Below are 17,718 nucleotides of genomic sequence, written 5' to 3' on the forward strand. Positions count from 1 at the left end.
AACCAATGCAATTAGGTCTGCTTTTACATCAAGCTATTTCCAACCCCAGTGGAAAAGTATTTTCTTACCAAACAACCAATACACTCATTAATGCATATAGCACAGCGCCTGGCACAGAGTAATTCAGCTCAATAAATGATAGCCATTATTATTATTTAACTCTATAAGATGTCATAAATAGTCCTCCCTCAGTACATTCTGCACTACCCTACATTCCCATCCTGCACCCTATGCAATTACTTCCAAATAAAATGGTAAGATGAAAAAACAAATCAGATTTTATTTATATGGAGTTTCATTTCTATAATAAAATCTAAATAGATATTAAAGTTGAGTTCTTAATTGTCCACATCTTATTTAGTTTCAGAACAAATGGTATTTTTGAAAGTGTACCCTTGAAATAAAGTTCTCTACAATAAAACCTGAGAGGTTAGTCTTTTGTGAAGCAGAAGTTTTCTGATATTTATATGTACTAATGAGTAAATGGCTGTCATAATCTAAGAAAATACTTCTTGTGAATAAATTTCTAATCAAATTCTTTTATCTTGATATCAATATTATTATCCTGGCTGACATGAAGGGAACTTCCAGGTCACCTACTGAAAGGAATTTGATTCAACAACAACAAAAATGCTAACCTGAAGTGTGTCTAATAAAACCAGACAAAAGCCAAACCTCATAAAACAAACATATAAAAGACAGGTAGCAAAACTTCCAAAATTCTGCTACTTCAGCTGGAAGGGGTTAAAAACAAGACATTGCTTCATCAGAGACAGAGAGCTTTTAAAGATACATATTAATCTTGCAGGTAGGAAAGATTAAAAAGGAAAAAAAAGGAAAGAAAAAAATGATAACATATTTCTTGAGCAATATTTACCAGTCATGCTGCTGTCTCTGTTTATCCCATTATGAAGTTTACAGTGAACAAATGCTGCATCAAATAACCACGATCCAAAGAGATTCAAGATGCTGTTAACCTTTGGTCTCTGCGGGGCAGGCAGTGGCCGGGGTTCTGAACTAGTCTGATTTGGGCTTGACAGAGGAGAAGTGGAAGATGTCTGGTGCTGAACTTTCGAGGCATGAGCAGTATTAACCTATTAGGACACAAGAATACATCCACACTCATGAAAAGTTTGAGAAAATAGAACTTTTTTAAAAAGATGGCAGATTAAAAAGTCAACATTATGCAGCATAATAATGGTGATGAAAACGTACTGTGCTTGTCTTCATGGTCGCCTTATTCACAGTAACAGCCCGATGCCTTCGGTTATGTGGTGGGGTGGTACTGACAGCAGTGCTTTGAGGCATACTTAGTCTATTCACGGGTGTTGGAGGAGCACTGTCTGATCGGGGTCTAGCTATGCCTTTAAAAAAAGACAAATGGAGTTATTCTTCATAGTTCAAAACATGTGGTCAGAAAATCTTCTTTAAGCAACACCAGTGAATGCTTGGTACAGACTATGGCAGACAGCTAGCAGCCTCCCAATATCCATTCACCCTCTCTTCCTGAGCTACAGAACACAAATTTTAGCTGGACATGGCTATCCAGAATAAAGAACTACATTTTCATGCCTCCCTTACAGCTAGATGTGGCCATGTTCTGACCAGAGAAAAGTGGGTGATGTTGAGCGGACATTCCAGGGAATCTCCTTAAAAGTGCCAATCAAGTGTGGACTCTCTTTCCTTCGTAATTCCTGAACAGGATAGCTGGAACTCATGCAACCATCATGGCACATAAGAACATGCACAAAGGACGGAGAGCCACAAGATACAAGAGCTTTGAATCCCTGACAATGGTGGAACTGTTCTAGCAGCCCTGTACTGTTTTGTCCTGGGCTTAACACACGTAACTAAACTATCTTGTTTCAACCACTGGTATATTTGGTTGTTATGTGGCAAGCTTAATTTGAACTAATACAAGGGTGAGCAAAAATTAGGTTTACAGCTCTGAGCACACAGAACATGAAGTTTATTCTTGTATTACTGTTTATCAGTTATTGTATTATTTATTTGTATTACAACTGTAAACCCACTTTAGCCCACCCTGTATCTGTTATCTATGTAATATATTAACAAATACACATAATAAATGCTTTAGAAATTATATGTATTACATATCACTGCCTTTCAACAGGTTAAAAAAAAAAGACTTTTCCTATTTTTAAATGTGAAAAACAGTTTAAAATAGTTCACAAAAGGTGTAATTTGTCTTCTAATGATAGACATAAGAATGAAACAATGCATTTGAATCTATTTTCTTGAATTCCTAGTGAGAATAAACACTGCCCTTTTCTTGCAAATCTTTTATTCATATCTTCTGCCTATTTATCTACCAGGTCTTATTTTTTTTCTTAGCATTGTTTGGTCTATTTATATAAAGACCAAAACCCTCTAGCTATTACATTTGTTGTAAATAATTTTTCCTAGTTTTTTATTTGTAATCAAATTTGTTCCTCTTTTTCTTTGGGCTTTCATAACAGTTTCTAAAACTAGAACTCTAGAGTTATCCACATGTATCTCTTTCAACATTCAGCAACATACACAAAATTCACCTAAGAATGCATCCACCAGACAGCTGATTCCACGCATGGCACGAAAAAATATCTGAGGCAGATGTTTAAGGCAGGGATACTGATTCAATTCTTGTGGCATTCCGCTCACGTTCAAAAACTGTTCCTGAAATTTGGGAGTAGAGCTTATAATGGCTGGGTTACTCAAATCCACGGGATTACTATCAAAAGAGAGAGAAGAATTAATTATACATCTAAAAGTTTCTTTAGCAATAAACTGCATGCAATCTATTTTAAGAACAAGGCTGTTTGTGTGCCTATTTAATTCAGAGAGGAGACTAATCTGCATTTAATAGGCTAGGGACTCAAACATCAGCACTTTTTTTACAGAAGATCTGCAGTATGTTTACATAAACTTACTCTGCTTATACAAAGAATGAGAATCAAAATAAGACTAGGAATTTTTAATATTTTATGAGTACACATGGATATTTTTCTAATATGTTTTGGATTAAGCAATAGAAAATTGTAAATAAATCAACAAGAACGCCAAGAAAAAAATTTACTTTAATATTAACATATTCAGTTTTTTAAAAACTATTTTAAAATTGAGATTAGTGTTTGTGTTCATTTGTATGTACTAAAGCCATACATTTCAAAACAATATATTTGGGCTTGAGTTATATTTTATGTATAAATAATTTTAAGTATTTCCACTAAAAAATAGATTTAGATTTCTACTCAAAATGGTCTGCTTAGCTATCCATTAAATGGCCTCTCCAACTCAGTGACACTGTTAATAAACCTACAGACAGCAGCTGGAACGAATTTCCACTAGCTACCAGGCCAAAAAAACTAGGCTGAGAAATACAAATCAGTGGTTTTTAGTAGCTCTGCCCTTTGCAATCTCTTTTCCATCCACTCAGACTCTTGAATGCTAGTGGGAACAAGGGAGCATATATATGGGTTTCTAGTGTTCATAGATTGTATCCACAGAACTGTAATTCATCATATGGGGTAGAGGAGACAAATCTAGTAGCAGTGCTAGAAAGCTTATACTAGCTTCTCTACATTTTACTGGCACACAAATATTAGAGAACAGGTTTTTTCAAAAATAAAATTTGAAATGAGAATGGGTAAGAAAGGCTATAGATCAGAACACAGAAACTGAATTCCTACAGCTCCCAATGCCCTGTATATCTGACACATGTGGAGAGCCTGTTAAAAATCCGGATTTGACCTAGATTTACTGAAACAGAACCTCCAGGTAGGGCCTAAAGGGCAGGTAGGTGGCCATGCACAAACAAGTCCAAGGACAAGCATTTCAGAACAGTAGTGTTCTAATCAAGGGAAACATTTTTCCCCTGGAAAAAGATAAAGCATTACCACACTAGACAAATGTTGGTGCCTATCTCCCCATCATATTCAGCCCTCTTCCCAGGAAATTTGTCAATGACCATGGTAGCCTTTTCTGAATAACCCCTCATGGGCCTGCCTCCCACTCAGCCACAGATCATTTAACCAACAGAGTAAAACTGTCCAAAAGGTATCTATCCAGATGTCTGCTAGAGACCTACACCTGAGGTAGCCTAACTTAAAAAAACAATAATTTAATCCAATCTATCCCTTTGAGAATCTGAGCAAAGGAAAAGCCCCAGTGAACTGAAATGGCTAGATCCGGAAGGTCACACAGTATTTATACCACTGGGCAGTTATCATGGGGCTGCATGTACCTCAAAGGCAGGAAGATGCAGGGACTCGGGAAGCCTGCCAGAGAAAAAGAACAGTGTATATATGCACAAAAGCAAAAAGATACAGATGATAGAGCACCTTGTCTCAAGGTTGCCTTGATCTGTCCCCATCTTGAGTACTGAACATTCACTACTTCTTAGAGCCCAATGAAACCTTTCTATCATCAGACAATACCCCTCTTTTTCACCTGCATTTATATAAGTAGGTTCCTATTCTTTAAATATGAAAGAATCCTGACTAAAATAATAAAATCTTTCAGCTGAAAATAAAGCCTGAAAAAATTAATAGTGAAGAAATGGGCCCTGGCCGGTTTGGCTCAGGAGTTGGAGCGTCGGCCTGAGGACCAGAGTCCCGGGTTCGGTTCCCGATAGGGGCATATACAAAAAAAAAAATAGTGAAGAAATGGGAAAAGATGATCCAAGAACTACCTATAAAAAAAGATTCCAAAATTAGAGTTTTACTGGTGATTCATTTCAAATTCTTAAAAAGTTCCACATAACAGAGCATATAAAAAAATATAAAGTTTCCTATTTTTTTTTTTTTAAGTTACCAAAACATAAATTCGTCAAAAAATAGAACTAAAGACGACTTGGAAAAAAAAAACATTAAAAGATTAGCATTCCATAACCAACCATAACTTTTCCCTCAAGATTAAAGGATGATTTTCTATTGAAATAAATTAATATATCACATCAACAGGTAAAAAAGAAAAAAATTTTAATTGCTTAAAATAAATCCCAAAATATGATTTGAATAAAATTCAGTTCAATTCCTGATTTTATTTATAGTTTTAAATTTAACATTTTTTTAAAGTTTATTTTTTTTATTGCTTAGGAAACCAAGAACATAAAAAATAACTACTTAATATCAACCAACATCCAACTTAATATTTCATGTACTAGAGGCATTCCAATGAAAATCAGAACACAAAAAAACTTTCTAATCTTAAAAGAAACACAAATTTACAGAAAAAATAGATTAAAATATAAACTGAAATCAGAGAGATAAAAAACACAAATTGGGGAAAAAAAGATAGAAATGGCTAACATCCTTAATTTACACAAAGGTCATACAGAGTAATTTAGAATCACTAGTCCACAAATACAAAAATGAGGCTAGTCAAACCAGAAAGAGAAGATATGAAAAGAACACGTTTGAGAATCAAGACAGTACACAACAGAACAAAAGTTCCACAGAGCAGAAGGATAGGGCCAGTAGAGAGAAAGGTAGAAAGCAATGAAGCTGAATTGAATAGAATTACTAAAGAAATAGCAGGAAGCAGCAATTTGCCCCTCTGTGAAAGTTTACAGTATTTCTCAACAAAATTTTAAACAACAAAGCTACCAGAGGAGAGGTCCTGAGAGCCAGATTGACCCAGACTGACCAGTCAGTGCTGGTCACTGAGGAGAACAAGGTAGTCTCCAATCCCCACAGAATGTGACTAAGTGCTGGGAGAGATATCATCCAGGCTGCAGCAACAGGCAAAAGAACAAAATGCTTATCTACCACAGCGGATAAGCTCCTAGAGCGTATACAAAAAGAGCAGCTGAGAGCCTGACCCTGCGGGAATAGGGAGAGCAAAAGGCACATGATGCAGATGTGTGTGCTGTCCACTTTAGCTCCACCTGCCACACTGAAATCCATTAAAGAGTTACAGTATGGTTCCTGTCCTAAGACACCGGGTAAAGAGCATGAAAAACTAAAATAACAGTACCTTAACATATGTAAAAAGCGAAACCATGTCTGTGCAACACACTCGTTATCCATTTCAGGAGGAATCAGATTGGCATCTTCATCGGGAACTTTAAATGGAGGAAATGAAGGACCATATGTAAAACGTAGCAATCTAGAAAATAAAAAATGCACACCAGTAAGTTCATTTCTTAACAGAATGAACAAAACATTCAAGCATTAATATACAAGAGAAATACAAGAGAAAATAGATGAAAAGTATTATATCTCACTGAAATGAATAAAATAAAAAACCTTGTTTATGAAACAAATTGGAAGATTTCTAGTTTTATAAAATATTAAAAATATTTGTTTTTTATAAATTATTTATAATAGTTATATTATTTTACTTATATTTTATGTTATATAATCTTTAATTATTAAAGTTTATAACATTATAATATAAATTAAATATTACATATAAATTTCATATTTTATCTTACAAATAGCTTTATATATTTATAACTATATAAAAACTATATAATGTATAATATATATTTTAAACTATATTACTAACTTATAAAATTATGAATTATTTTTAAATTTATCTAAAAATAATTATAAATGATAAATAATAAAATTATAATCACACAATGCAATTATATTTATATAATTATCTAATTACTCATATAAGTAATAATTTATTTAAATTATTTATAAGATTTATCTCAATGCAAACTCCTTCAACACAACAAAGCCATAATTTATTCATAGTAACTGCTACATAGCTTTACACAAAGTTTAGAATTCATAGTATACATTAAAAATAATTCAACAATTCAATTACTTTTTTTTTTTTTTTAAATCCTCACCCAAGGATATTTTTACATTTTTGTTCAGATACAGTGGGAGGAAGGGAGAGAGAGAAAGGGAGAGAGAGAGAAACACTGATGTGAGAGAAACACATCGAAACACTACCAAGTTATATGCAATTGACTAGAACTGAACCCGTGATTCACTGGTCCACGGGCCGACACTCTAACCGCTGAGGCCAAACTGCCCAGGGCCAATTATTTAATTTAATAGTAATATTCCAAATGCATTAAAAACTTTTCAAAGCACTTTGACTCAATTATTACACATCTAGAGATTAGATATTAATAAAATAACCAGAATACACATATAGAGACAATGAATAAAGTATTCAGATCAACAATATTTTTTAAGTAAAAACACTAGAAACAACATGAACTTAAAAAAAAAACAGCCAGTATGGCTCAGTGGATTGAGCATCGTCCCATGGACTGACAGGTTCATTTGATTCCTGGTCAGGACACATGCCCAGGTTGCAGGCTCGATCCCCAGTAGGGGGCATGCAGGAGATCAATGCTTCTCTCTCACATTGATGTTTCTATCTTTCTCTTCCTTCCCCTCTCTCTAAAAAAACCAATAAAAATGCATTTTTATAAAAAAAATAAAATAAAAAGAGAACTAAATGGGAAAAAATATATTCAAATATTAACACTGGTTGCCTGTAAGTGATGAATATTTCCCCATACACCTTCCAAATTTTTTATTATAAGCATATTACTTTTACAATCAAGATAAAAGTATTTAAAAATATTCATAATACTGACATTCACCAAAATATACCAGAATCAACAGAATATTCCAAACCTTCATTGTTTAGTTTAAACAATGATACAGATAGAAACATTTTATTAATTCAGAAAAAGACCAGTCTACCTTCTGATACATAGTACTACCCACAAATTATTTGTTCCCCCCTCTACCTTCCACTCCTCCAATCAAATCTGAATGTCTAGACCTAACTACCAGCTGACAGGAAATATAGGGGACAAAGGAACATTTAACACAGGTGGAACATAATCAGAAAAATCCAGAATGTGAAACACTATAAAACAAACAGCCCAGTTTCTTCAACCAAAAAACAAAAAAACTGCAAAGAAATAAAAATTAGAGAGCAGAAACTATAATTTAAAAGAGGCTTAAGAAACATGTCAACTAAATGCAACATCTAAACCTTGTTTGTTTTCTGATTCAATGGAATCGACTGTAAAAAAAAAAAAAAAAGATACTGAAACATTAAGGGACATTTGAACTAATGGCTAACTAGTATTAAAGAATTTTAAAGACTTTTTTTAGATGCAATGGAACTGTGACTCAGTTTTAAAAAAAGAATCCTCATCTTCTAGAGTTATACATTAAAACACAGGCCAGTTTTACACTGGTAGGGTTGGCTGGTTCCCGCTAGGGGCACATACCAAAATAAACAAAAACACGTAGGGCTACCTGGCTGGTGTGGTTCAGTGGTTGAGCATACACCCAAAGGTTGCTGGTTCAATTTCTGATCAGGGCACATGCCCAGATTGTGGACTAAATCCCCAGTGGGGGGCATGCAGGAGGCGGCCAATCCATGTTCTCTCACTGCTGTTTCTATCTCTCTCTCTCTCCCTCTCCCTTTTTCTCTCTCTAAAAGTCAATTAAAATAAATAAATAAAAATAAAACATGCAGGGCTGAATATGGGAATGTAAAATACAGCACAGGAAATATGGTCAATAATATTTTAACAACTATGTATGCTACCAGGTGGGTACTATAATTATCAGGGAATCACTTCATAAGTTACATAAATGTCTAACCGCTATGCGGTATACCAGAAGCTAATATGATAGTCAATGTCAACTGTAATTTAAAAGAATTTTTTAGCCCTGGCCAGTTTGGCTCAACGGTTAGAGCATCAGCCCACGAACCAGAGATCTGGGTTCAGTTCCTGCTAAGGGCACGTACCTCGGTTGTAGTCTGTCCCCAACCCCACTTGGGGTCGTGTGGGTGGCAACCAGTCGATGTGTCTCTCTCACATCCATGTTTCTCTCTCTTCCTCCCTCTCGCTCTCCTGCTCTATCTGAAGATAAATGCAAAAGTGTCCTCGGGTGAGGATAAAAAAAAAATTTTTTTTTAAGTGAAAAATACTAAAAATTTTTTAAATGTAGGGTTGAAAGATGACATTATATATAAATGGTAAAAAGGTAAAATTATTACTATAAGAAACTGTCAGCCCATGCACCAAAGGTTCGCAGGTTAGATTCCTGGTCAAGGGCACATACCTGGATTGCAGACTAGATCCCCAGCCCCAATTGGGGTGCATGTGGGAGGCAACCAATCCACGTGTCTCTCTCACATCGCTGTCTGTCTGTCTTTCTCTCTCTCTCCCCCCCTCCCTTTCTTCCTCCCCCCTCCCTCTCTCCCTTTCACTCTCTCTAAAAATCACTGGAAAAAATATCCTCAGGTGAGGATTAACCAAAAAAACTACCTTGCCCTGGCCGGTTTGGCTCAGCAGTTAGAGCACTGGCCCATGGACCAAAGAGGGATTTTTTGTGGGGGGAGTTGGGGTACAGAGTTTATCTGCTTCTCTAAGTTACTTGCTTAATCTGAAAAGTTTTAGAAAGGCATTAGCCAAAATACTACATCTATTTTTTTTAAATGGCTCAATTTTGTATCTTAGGTAACATAATAACAGACACAAGATATAGGCTTTTTACAATGTATTTCACAAATCCCAAAAAGACAGAATTAGGCAAGATGGATGAAGGAAGGCAAGTCAATGACAATAACTACCTTGAAGTGAGTGCACAGATGACCTTGCTCCACTGCTCCACCACTGCCGGGTGGTGCCTCCAGTTAGCCACCATCTCCTTGGCTGTTTTCCAATAAGGAGGTGTTGGGAAGCACCGAGTACAAGCTAGTAACCAAACCTCAAAGAGAACACCAATCAACTTCTCTGCTAGATTCTCAGCAATGCCACCTTACAAATAAAAAGAAAAAGTATCTTTTGTATACTTATTTTTAAAACAGAATATTCAATTCACTGATTTGGGAAGACTAGTCAAAAAATTAAAATAATTGCAATGTTAAGTTTTGACTTTCAAACAATCATTTAATACTAAGAATAAGAGGAACTTCTATGAAGAAAATCTTGAATACATCAACCAATCATCACTTTGAAAGTTTTCAAGTCACTCTGCTCAGTTCTTAATCAAAGATCTTAATCTTCTAACAAGTGGGACAGGAGCACAGAAGGGAGAGAAGAAAGGATGAGTGCCTATGATGAGTGACTTCTGGAGTCAGTTTCTGTGCCAACTAGTTGATACACATGACCTCCCATAATCCTCACCTTAATTCTACACGATAGGCAATTATCAATTAATCCAATTTGAAGATGAGAAACTGTAGGCTCAGGAAATTTAAATAACCTGCCCAAATTCACACAGCCAGTAAGTAAAGGAATCATGTCTTTCTACCTCCAAACTTAGTTATAAATTGCTTCAGGTATTTGAAAGCCACCCTTCCAGGGCCAGGGAGACAAAGTAGGAAGCAAAAGGACTACTGTTGGGCAGGAAAAGCCTCAACCATGAAAACAGAGCTATTACTCTGCTGAGTCCTGGAACTAGGGAAAAGAGTAGTAGTCTGGACTCTGCAGAGTTCCAGAAGGCAAATTTGAGACTGGAAGCAAAAGTTATAAAGATGTGTATTTCAAATGAGCAAAAACAACGTTTCAACAATAACAAGCCCCAGAAGGGGATACACTGACTGCATTGTGTTGCTGAAATCCCAGGCCTAGGGAACGTATAGCCAAGAGACAATGAATCAATGACTGGTCAGCTATCGACAATACTAGACAAGGTATCCCTACTACTGGGTCCCTTTCAACACAAACATTCCATTATGCCTTTTAGGTATTTTCCTAGACACTGCATCTGTGTGAGAGCACAAGCACACTCACATGTATATTAGTAAAGAGACCCCACAGATGAATAAGTAACAGGGAACTTGGATCTAGAATGTCAATTACAATGTGCATATACCTTGCTATAACATACAAAGCAGGACTTCTAAGATACATGCTAAAGTCTTATAAAATTGGAGGCTTTTTAATGGCTAGGTAACAAATAGAATACTGTCATACTTCCAAATATAATACTTTATGACTGTGTAGGTTTCATCTGCTGAAGAAAATATCTTCTGTAGCTATCAAGTTTTCAGAATCTACTTTGATAACTACTTTATAACTAGGTACATTACATATACACTCTAATTTAATTAGTTTTTTGTTCTTATACAGGCTCTATCCTAATATACTAAACAAGCTACTGTTCCTATCATTATCAAAAATGCATTAATTTTCCTACCATCACTGAAGGTAAAATAACTTCTTATCATGCCTTTTAGGGTTTCCATTCTAAGAACTATTAACCTCAGTTTGTCAATTATCATGCCAAAATTTAAATCCCCACTGAGTCTACTACTCATTGAATTTAAAAGTAAACTTTTTGAATCCCAGAAATAAATTAGGAAAAATAAAATAAACAAACCTTGAACAGTTGGAGGGGCTAGAAGTATGTCATTAATCTGCAGAAGAAACAACAATAAGACTTCCCAGGTTTCTCGGGCCATGATGGATGACTCCCGGGCCAGTTTCTGAATGGCTCTCAGGACCTGTAAGCATAGTCGGATTTGACTGGAGCCCTGTTCCTGTCTGAAGAAGATAGACAGATATCACTGATAAGACTTAAGCAACAGCTTAAGGACAGGCAACTTACGGACGCAGCAAGCAGTGGTCCAATAACACTCCCTTAAGAGCATCAGCAGACCTAAGGACTAGGCATAACCTCTTCAGTTCAAAGTTACTTCTTCCCTGTCATATAGTTCAGAACACTGGGATCTCAATCTACCACTCCTATGAGAGCTTGAAAGCTCCTGGTGTGAGAGGGGAATACTAGAAATGTAAGCTTCACCTCTGGATTTTCTGTCTACAATATGCCCGGCACATAACAAAAGGTATGTGGATAGGTTCCTGTTAAATGAGTGAGTGACTACCCACATCCACTCCTGCTGCACACGCTGAAGCAGAAAGGCCTTCACATTCTTTTTTAAAATTTTTAAATGCACATTCACAAGAATTCTGCATGGGATTTCATAGTGCTCGCAGTCTCTTTGAAACTAATGTCTGCTAGCAGAGAGCCTACAGACCCAATGGACTATCCTAACAGGTCCCTAGAACTCATGAGGTATGCAGGCAATTGCCTTAGAGATGAGCACCTGCTACTGCTATTCTAATAAAAAAGGCACCTTAACCCAAATGGGGGCTCCGAAGTTTCTCAAATATCCTGGAAGAACAGTTTTATAACTCTCTTTAATGCACAGGTCCATTTTTTTCCAAGGGAATAAAATAAGTCAAAGTATTAGGACTGAGGATGAATAGGAAAGAAGATGGAAGTCCAAGTCCCAAGCCATATCCCCACTCTCCAAAGTAGACCATCTGAGAATTTCAAGAATAGTAGGAAATCCCTGCTTGAGCAAATGGTGAGTTGGCCTCCAAACCTCCTACATGAAACCCAAGACAAGTAACTAATATTATTAAAATAAATCTTGAAGTCAAGTTTCTATATATTATGACATGTCAGAAAGAACAAAAACATGTCTGAATCAGAGTAGGGAATCTCAGAACCTCCTCAAGAAATCCAGAAATTTAAGCAAGTACCCCTGGAATTCTTACCCCAACCTTAGAATAGACATTCTCAGATTCTAAGCCATGACCCAGAAAACCAGACACTTACCCTCAAGTTGGAAACAAATGACACCACTAAGTTTTCCCAAAAGAAGTCAGACATAAAGCAAAATGATGAGACATTCACCTAGGAAAAGTCAAGAGCCCTCAAGAGCTGGGAGATGTCCCATGTTCACTTGGAGGTGAATCCAATCCATGTGAAGCCATGAGGGCTCAAGTTCGTGTCTGTGGCTCTGGCTACTTGAAGAAGAATAAGAAATCATATAACAGCCCAAAACCTTATCTAGCCATTTAAGAGAAAACCCAAAATAAGAAATAAAAACACCACTAGTGGTGCTGGAGCTGACCCTCTTCCAAGCTAGCAGTAACACTATATGCCTCTCAAATGGTAGCCTAGGCCTACACTATTTCCAGGTATGTGCCCAGTGGCAGGAAAGGAAACATCTGACTTAGGTACGGTAGCCTCACTCAAGTGTAAATTCAGGAGTAGTGTCCCAGTTTCAAAAGCTAAGAGAAACAAAGTAATCTTTACTAAAAAAATAAAAAGTCCTGCCCTGGCCGGTTTTGCTCAGTAGTTAGAGCATCAGCCCGCAGAACAATGAGTCGTGGGTTCGATTTCGGCCAAGTACCTTGGTTGCGGTTCATCCCCAGCCCTGGTTGGGGTCATGTGGGAGGCAGCCACTCGATGTGTCCCTTTCACATCGATGATTCTCTCTCTCTTCCTCTCTCTCCCTCCCACTCTGCCTGAACAAAAATGGAAAAATGTCCTTGGGTGAGGATAAGAAAAATAATAATAAATAATAAATAAAAAGTCTAAACATCAGAGATTTTTCCTTTCCCCCAGATATTTTCAACAGTAGCTTGTGCTCTTCAGAAAAACTATTCTAGAATGGGGACTAGTGAACTATGGCCCATGGATCAAACCTAGCCTGACAACAGATTTTGCAAATAAAGTTTTACTGGAACACAGCAATGCTCATTCATTTATATATTGTCTGTGGCTGCTTTCTCTACACCAGCAGAGTTGAGTAACTGCAACAGATACCATATGACCCACAAAGCCTAAAATATTTACTATCTGGAGCTTTACAAATAACTTTGCCAATCACTGTTTTATAAAAATATCATGTTTTGCCTTGCTGGTGTGGCTCAGTGGACTGAGCATCATCCCATGGACTGAGAGGTACCGATTCAATTCCAGGCTGGGGCACATGCCTGGGTTGCGGGCTTGATCCCCAGTAGCATGTAGGAGGCAGTCGAGTGACGTTTCTCTCTCACATCGATGTTTCTATCTCTCTCTCCCTTCCTCTCACTCTAAAAAATATATATTTTTTAAAAAAGCATTCTTATTTTAAAAAAAAAATATCATGCTTTTTAAAGTCCAGTATATTAAGCAATATAGCAAAACCCTAATCATTTTTAAAAGATGGTTCACTTTTTTCCCGATTATGCAAAAAAAAGAGGAGAAAAATCAAAGAGTAAGAAAGGTTACATCTATTCTGACTTAATCTCTTACAAAGAGGTAAAGACAGTTTCCTCTATTTTGAGTGTCACTTTTTTTTTTATCCTCACCCGAGGACAAAAATTTTTTGCATTTATCTTCAGATAGAGCAGGAGGGAGAGAGGGAGGAAGAGAGAGAAACATCAATGTGAGAGACACACATCGACTGGTTGCTATCCACACAACCCCAATCGGGGCTGGGGACAAAGTGCAACTGAGGTACGTGCCCTTAGCGGGAACTGAACCCGGGTCTCTCTGGTCCATGGCCCAATGCTCAAACCACTGAGCCAAACTGGCTAGGGCTGAGTGTTACTTTTTATCTTTTTTTTTTTTTTTATCCTCACCCGAGGATATTTTTCCATTTTTTGTACAAATAGAGTGGGAAGGAGAGAGAGGACGGGAGAGAGAGAGAGAAACATCGATGTGAAGGGACACATCGAGTGGCTGCCACCCGCGCGACCAACCAGGGCCGGGGACAAACTGCAACTGAAGTACGTGCCCTTAGCGGGAACCGAACCCGGGTCTCTCCGGACCGCAGGCCGACGCTCTAACCGCTGAGCCAAACTGGCCAGGGCCTGAGTGTTACTTTTAAAATAAACAATTAATTCAGTAAATTTGATAATTTTCTGAACTATCTGAATCAAAAAATTTTAATTTCCAGTAATGGGAGATGAGATTGTAACCTATAATACTTAGTACTGAAACTATTCAGTTCCCTAAAACATTATTGGCCAAAAGAACTCTAAGCCTCAGTTCAGTACCCTTTCAGAAGTATGCATTCACATACTTTTTAGAAAACAAGCTAATTACAAATTGTAAAATGAACCATTTGTAAGGTAGTAATGATTCTCAAGAGAGAAAAGCAAAAGCCTAATTAACTCAAATGACACTGACTTTTTTATCAATACAGATTGAGCACTGAGAGGTGGTAAGGGTACAAAGAGGAAAGAAACAGTAACAATACAACTTGTGAGACTGTCCAATGCACAATGGAAAAGGTCAGCAAATTGGTCTCCTAAATCGGATGACAAGAAAGCATTAAAATGATTATACCTTTTGAGAAGAACTTGTTTTGCCACAAAAAAATATGCAAATTATTCCCAACCATTTCCTATTATTATTTCCACTTAAAATCAATAAATACAAGTAACCAGCATTTAATTCACACTTAAGGTTATACCAATATTGCAGCAGACACTGTGGAAGCCTAAAATATATACAACCCAATTCCTGCCTTCAAATTGGTTAGATGGGGAAATGAAACATACACATTTTAAAACATAAGCAGTAAAACAGTGGGGAGATATAAGAGTGACACAGGAAGTACCATACAGGTTCACAGAAGGTTTGGTCACTGGGGGCCTTGATAGTCAGGTAAGGTTTCTCTTTACAAGGCAGGATTTAAGATAAACCAACAAAAGTGAGATGAGGACAGCTAGGAGAGGGAGAAGAGGAATAGAAAGATAAAAGAGTAGGTGAGGATGGGGAAGATCTTTAAGGAATGTTTAATTTATGAGTCAGATCAAAGAGCAGGGCTCATACTAATTTGGTAAAAGCTAATCTGGCTAAGGGCCAGATTACAACAGGCTATCACACAAGGTAAGGAGTTTACACCTAATCCTAGACAACAGAGTTCTTAATGGAGATTTTTCCTCCTTAATTCAGATTTTCCAAAGTAATGTTCCTTCTAAATTTAAAAAGTTAACATATACAGAGCTGGTTTTTCAATGGTTCAAAGTCCCTCACCAACTGATAGACCAAAAGCTCTAACCATAACTTTTCCAAAAAGAGCCAAGGCCCCTTTGCTTCTTTCAGAGAAAAAAAAAAAAAGCTAAAAAATATATTTTTCTTACAGAAATCCCCACAAATCCTTAAAGAACTAATGCCTTCTTCTCCATTAATTTATAAATTCCCCAAATTCTTTACAATGACATAATTTTTTAAAATCGGAATAAAAAATTTAAGTACAAGGCACATATCCTACATTACAGTATTTAAGGTCTTACCTCAGAAATGGGGGGAAAAATCATTAACTGTCAAGATAATCTTTTGGCCTACCTACTATAAATTTGCCCATAATAATGCCAAGTCTGCTTACTTTGATGTCTTCATTCTCTCTTAGGAAAGATTCATTTTAAGGTAGAAGGCTTAGTTGCTTTTAGCTTAAGTGGAAACAAAAATTATGAAAGGCTAAAGTATGTCTTTTTGAGTGGAAGAGAAAGAGGTCATAATATTTTAATATCTAATAGGTATTAGATTTAGAAGAAAAGCCAAAAGTCTTTAAAATGGGCACACACTTAAACATTATATAAGCCCATCTCTCCTAACATTCATATTAATATAGCCAAACCTCAGTTTTGGAACATCTCCCATTTCGAACAATTTGCTTCTCAACTAGACAGCCCTTTCATGCTGATACCTGTATGATCAGTCATGCATCTCTCAGGCAACAAGCAAAGGAGAGAATGCTTGAGTATGAGTCAGTTTACTACGGTTAACACCTCAGGAACTTGTGCTGTGAACATTTTTGTGTTTTTTGTTTTTGTTTATTATTATTAGAAACACTATTATCATTAAAATTCCACTTATTACTGTACATTTCATTTTCTTTTTGTTACATTTACATTTCATGTCCTTTTTGTTTTGTTTTTTTTTAATCCTCACCCGAGGATATTTTTCCATTTTTTGTACAGATAGAGTGGGAGGGAGAGGAAGGGAGAGAGAGAGAGAAACATCGATGTGAAGGGACACATCGAGTGGCTGCCACCCGCACGACCAACCAGGGCCGGGGACAAACTGCAACCTCCTTTTTGTTTTTAAAGTGTTTATTTATAGATTAAACAGTACATTAGACATGTACTGTATATAAGAAAGGTTAAAAGGAAATCATTTGGGGGTCTGGAACGAATTATTTCAATTTACTTATTTCTAACAGAAAAAAAATGCTTTGGTTTACTAACAGCTTTCTGGAACAATTTAAGTTCGAGAACTGAATTTCCACTGTACTCTTTAATTGAACAAGTAATAAAAGTTAACTGTTCAAAGAACTAACAATAAAATCAGCTCCTATAATATAAAAAGTAGCATTTATAAATATTTTACTATGACCTTGAAAACAGGTCAGATAGATAAGCTTACCTTGGTACAAAAAGATTTTGCAGGTGTTTTAGTATACTTTGAACATACAGATTAGGCTCTTTAATAACTGGCAATGGAATAGAATCTTTCGGCAACACTAAAGCCATAATCCAGTCTGTATATACATCAACACAATATTTTACAGTTTCTCCATCCAATGGAAGGGTCAGTCCATAGCAAATTACTTCCATGGTCCATTTTACCTAAACAAAAGAAAATATACATATAGAATTATCACACATCCCTATCTATGTCTCAGTAGACTGATTTAAATGTTAACCTCTTTTATCGCCAAATAAACTTCTCAATTGACAATATATTCATCTCAACATATATATCAGATTTATTCTAGAGAATGCACTTCCCATGTATAAGACATACTTAGACATTTCCTAAGCAAAAGATTTAAGAAGTAAATTACTTATTTCTAAATATTAAGCCTATATTGGCATTTACCTTTTAAACATTATTATTGTTTGCTCTGTGAAATAAAAAGTAAATACAGGACATCTTGATTTTCCACAAAGATCGGAGGCAGACAACTAGAAAATTTTTG

The 17,718-nt window shown here is 36.3% G+C and overlaps 1 protein-coding gene across 9 annotated transcripts in view; it reads right to left on the reverse strand.

Moving 5' to 3' along the window:
• Nucleotides 1-17,718, reverse strand: part of RALGAPB (Ral GTPase activating protein non-catalytic subunit beta) — an 89,860-nt gene that overhangs the window by 54,041 nt on the left and 18,101 nt on the right. For 7 of the 9 annotated variants that reach the window (XM_036245800.1, XM_036245798.1, XM_036245799.1 and 4 more), the window contains exons 3-9: nucleotides 17,163-17,365; nucleotides 11,328-11,491; nucleotides 9,574-9,760; nucleotides 5,977-6,108; nucleotides 2,553-2,731; nucleotides 1,216-1,364; nucleotides 878-1,094 (exon numbers count right to left, since the gene is read on the reverse strand). In XM_036245800.1, coding sequence (XP_036101693.1) covers nucleotides 878-1,094; nucleotides 1,216-1,364; nucleotides 2,553-2,731; nucleotides 5,977-6,108; nucleotides 9,574-9,760; nucleotides 11,328-11,491; nucleotides 17,163-17,365 — 1,231 coding nt within the window. Of the gene's footprint in view, nucleotides 1-877; nucleotides 1,095-1,215; nucleotides 1,365-2,552; nucleotides 2,732-5,976; nucleotides 6,109-9,573; nucleotides 9,761-11,327; nucleotides 11,492-12,650; nucleotides 12,668-17,162; nucleotides 17,366-17,718 lie in introns of those variants that run through there. The other 2 variants (XM_036245801.1, XM_036245802.1) reach the window with 2 other exon arrangements.

The sequence above is a fragment of the Molossus molossus genome, unplaced genomic scaffold (assembly GCF_014108415.1).
Source record: "Molossus molossus isolate mMolMol1 unplaced genomic scaffold, mMolMol1.p scaffold_m16_p_6, whole genome shotgun sequence".
Classification (NCBI taxonomy): domain Eukaryota; kingdom Metazoa; phylum Chordata; class Mammalia; order Chiroptera; family Molossidae; genus Molossus; species Molossus molossus.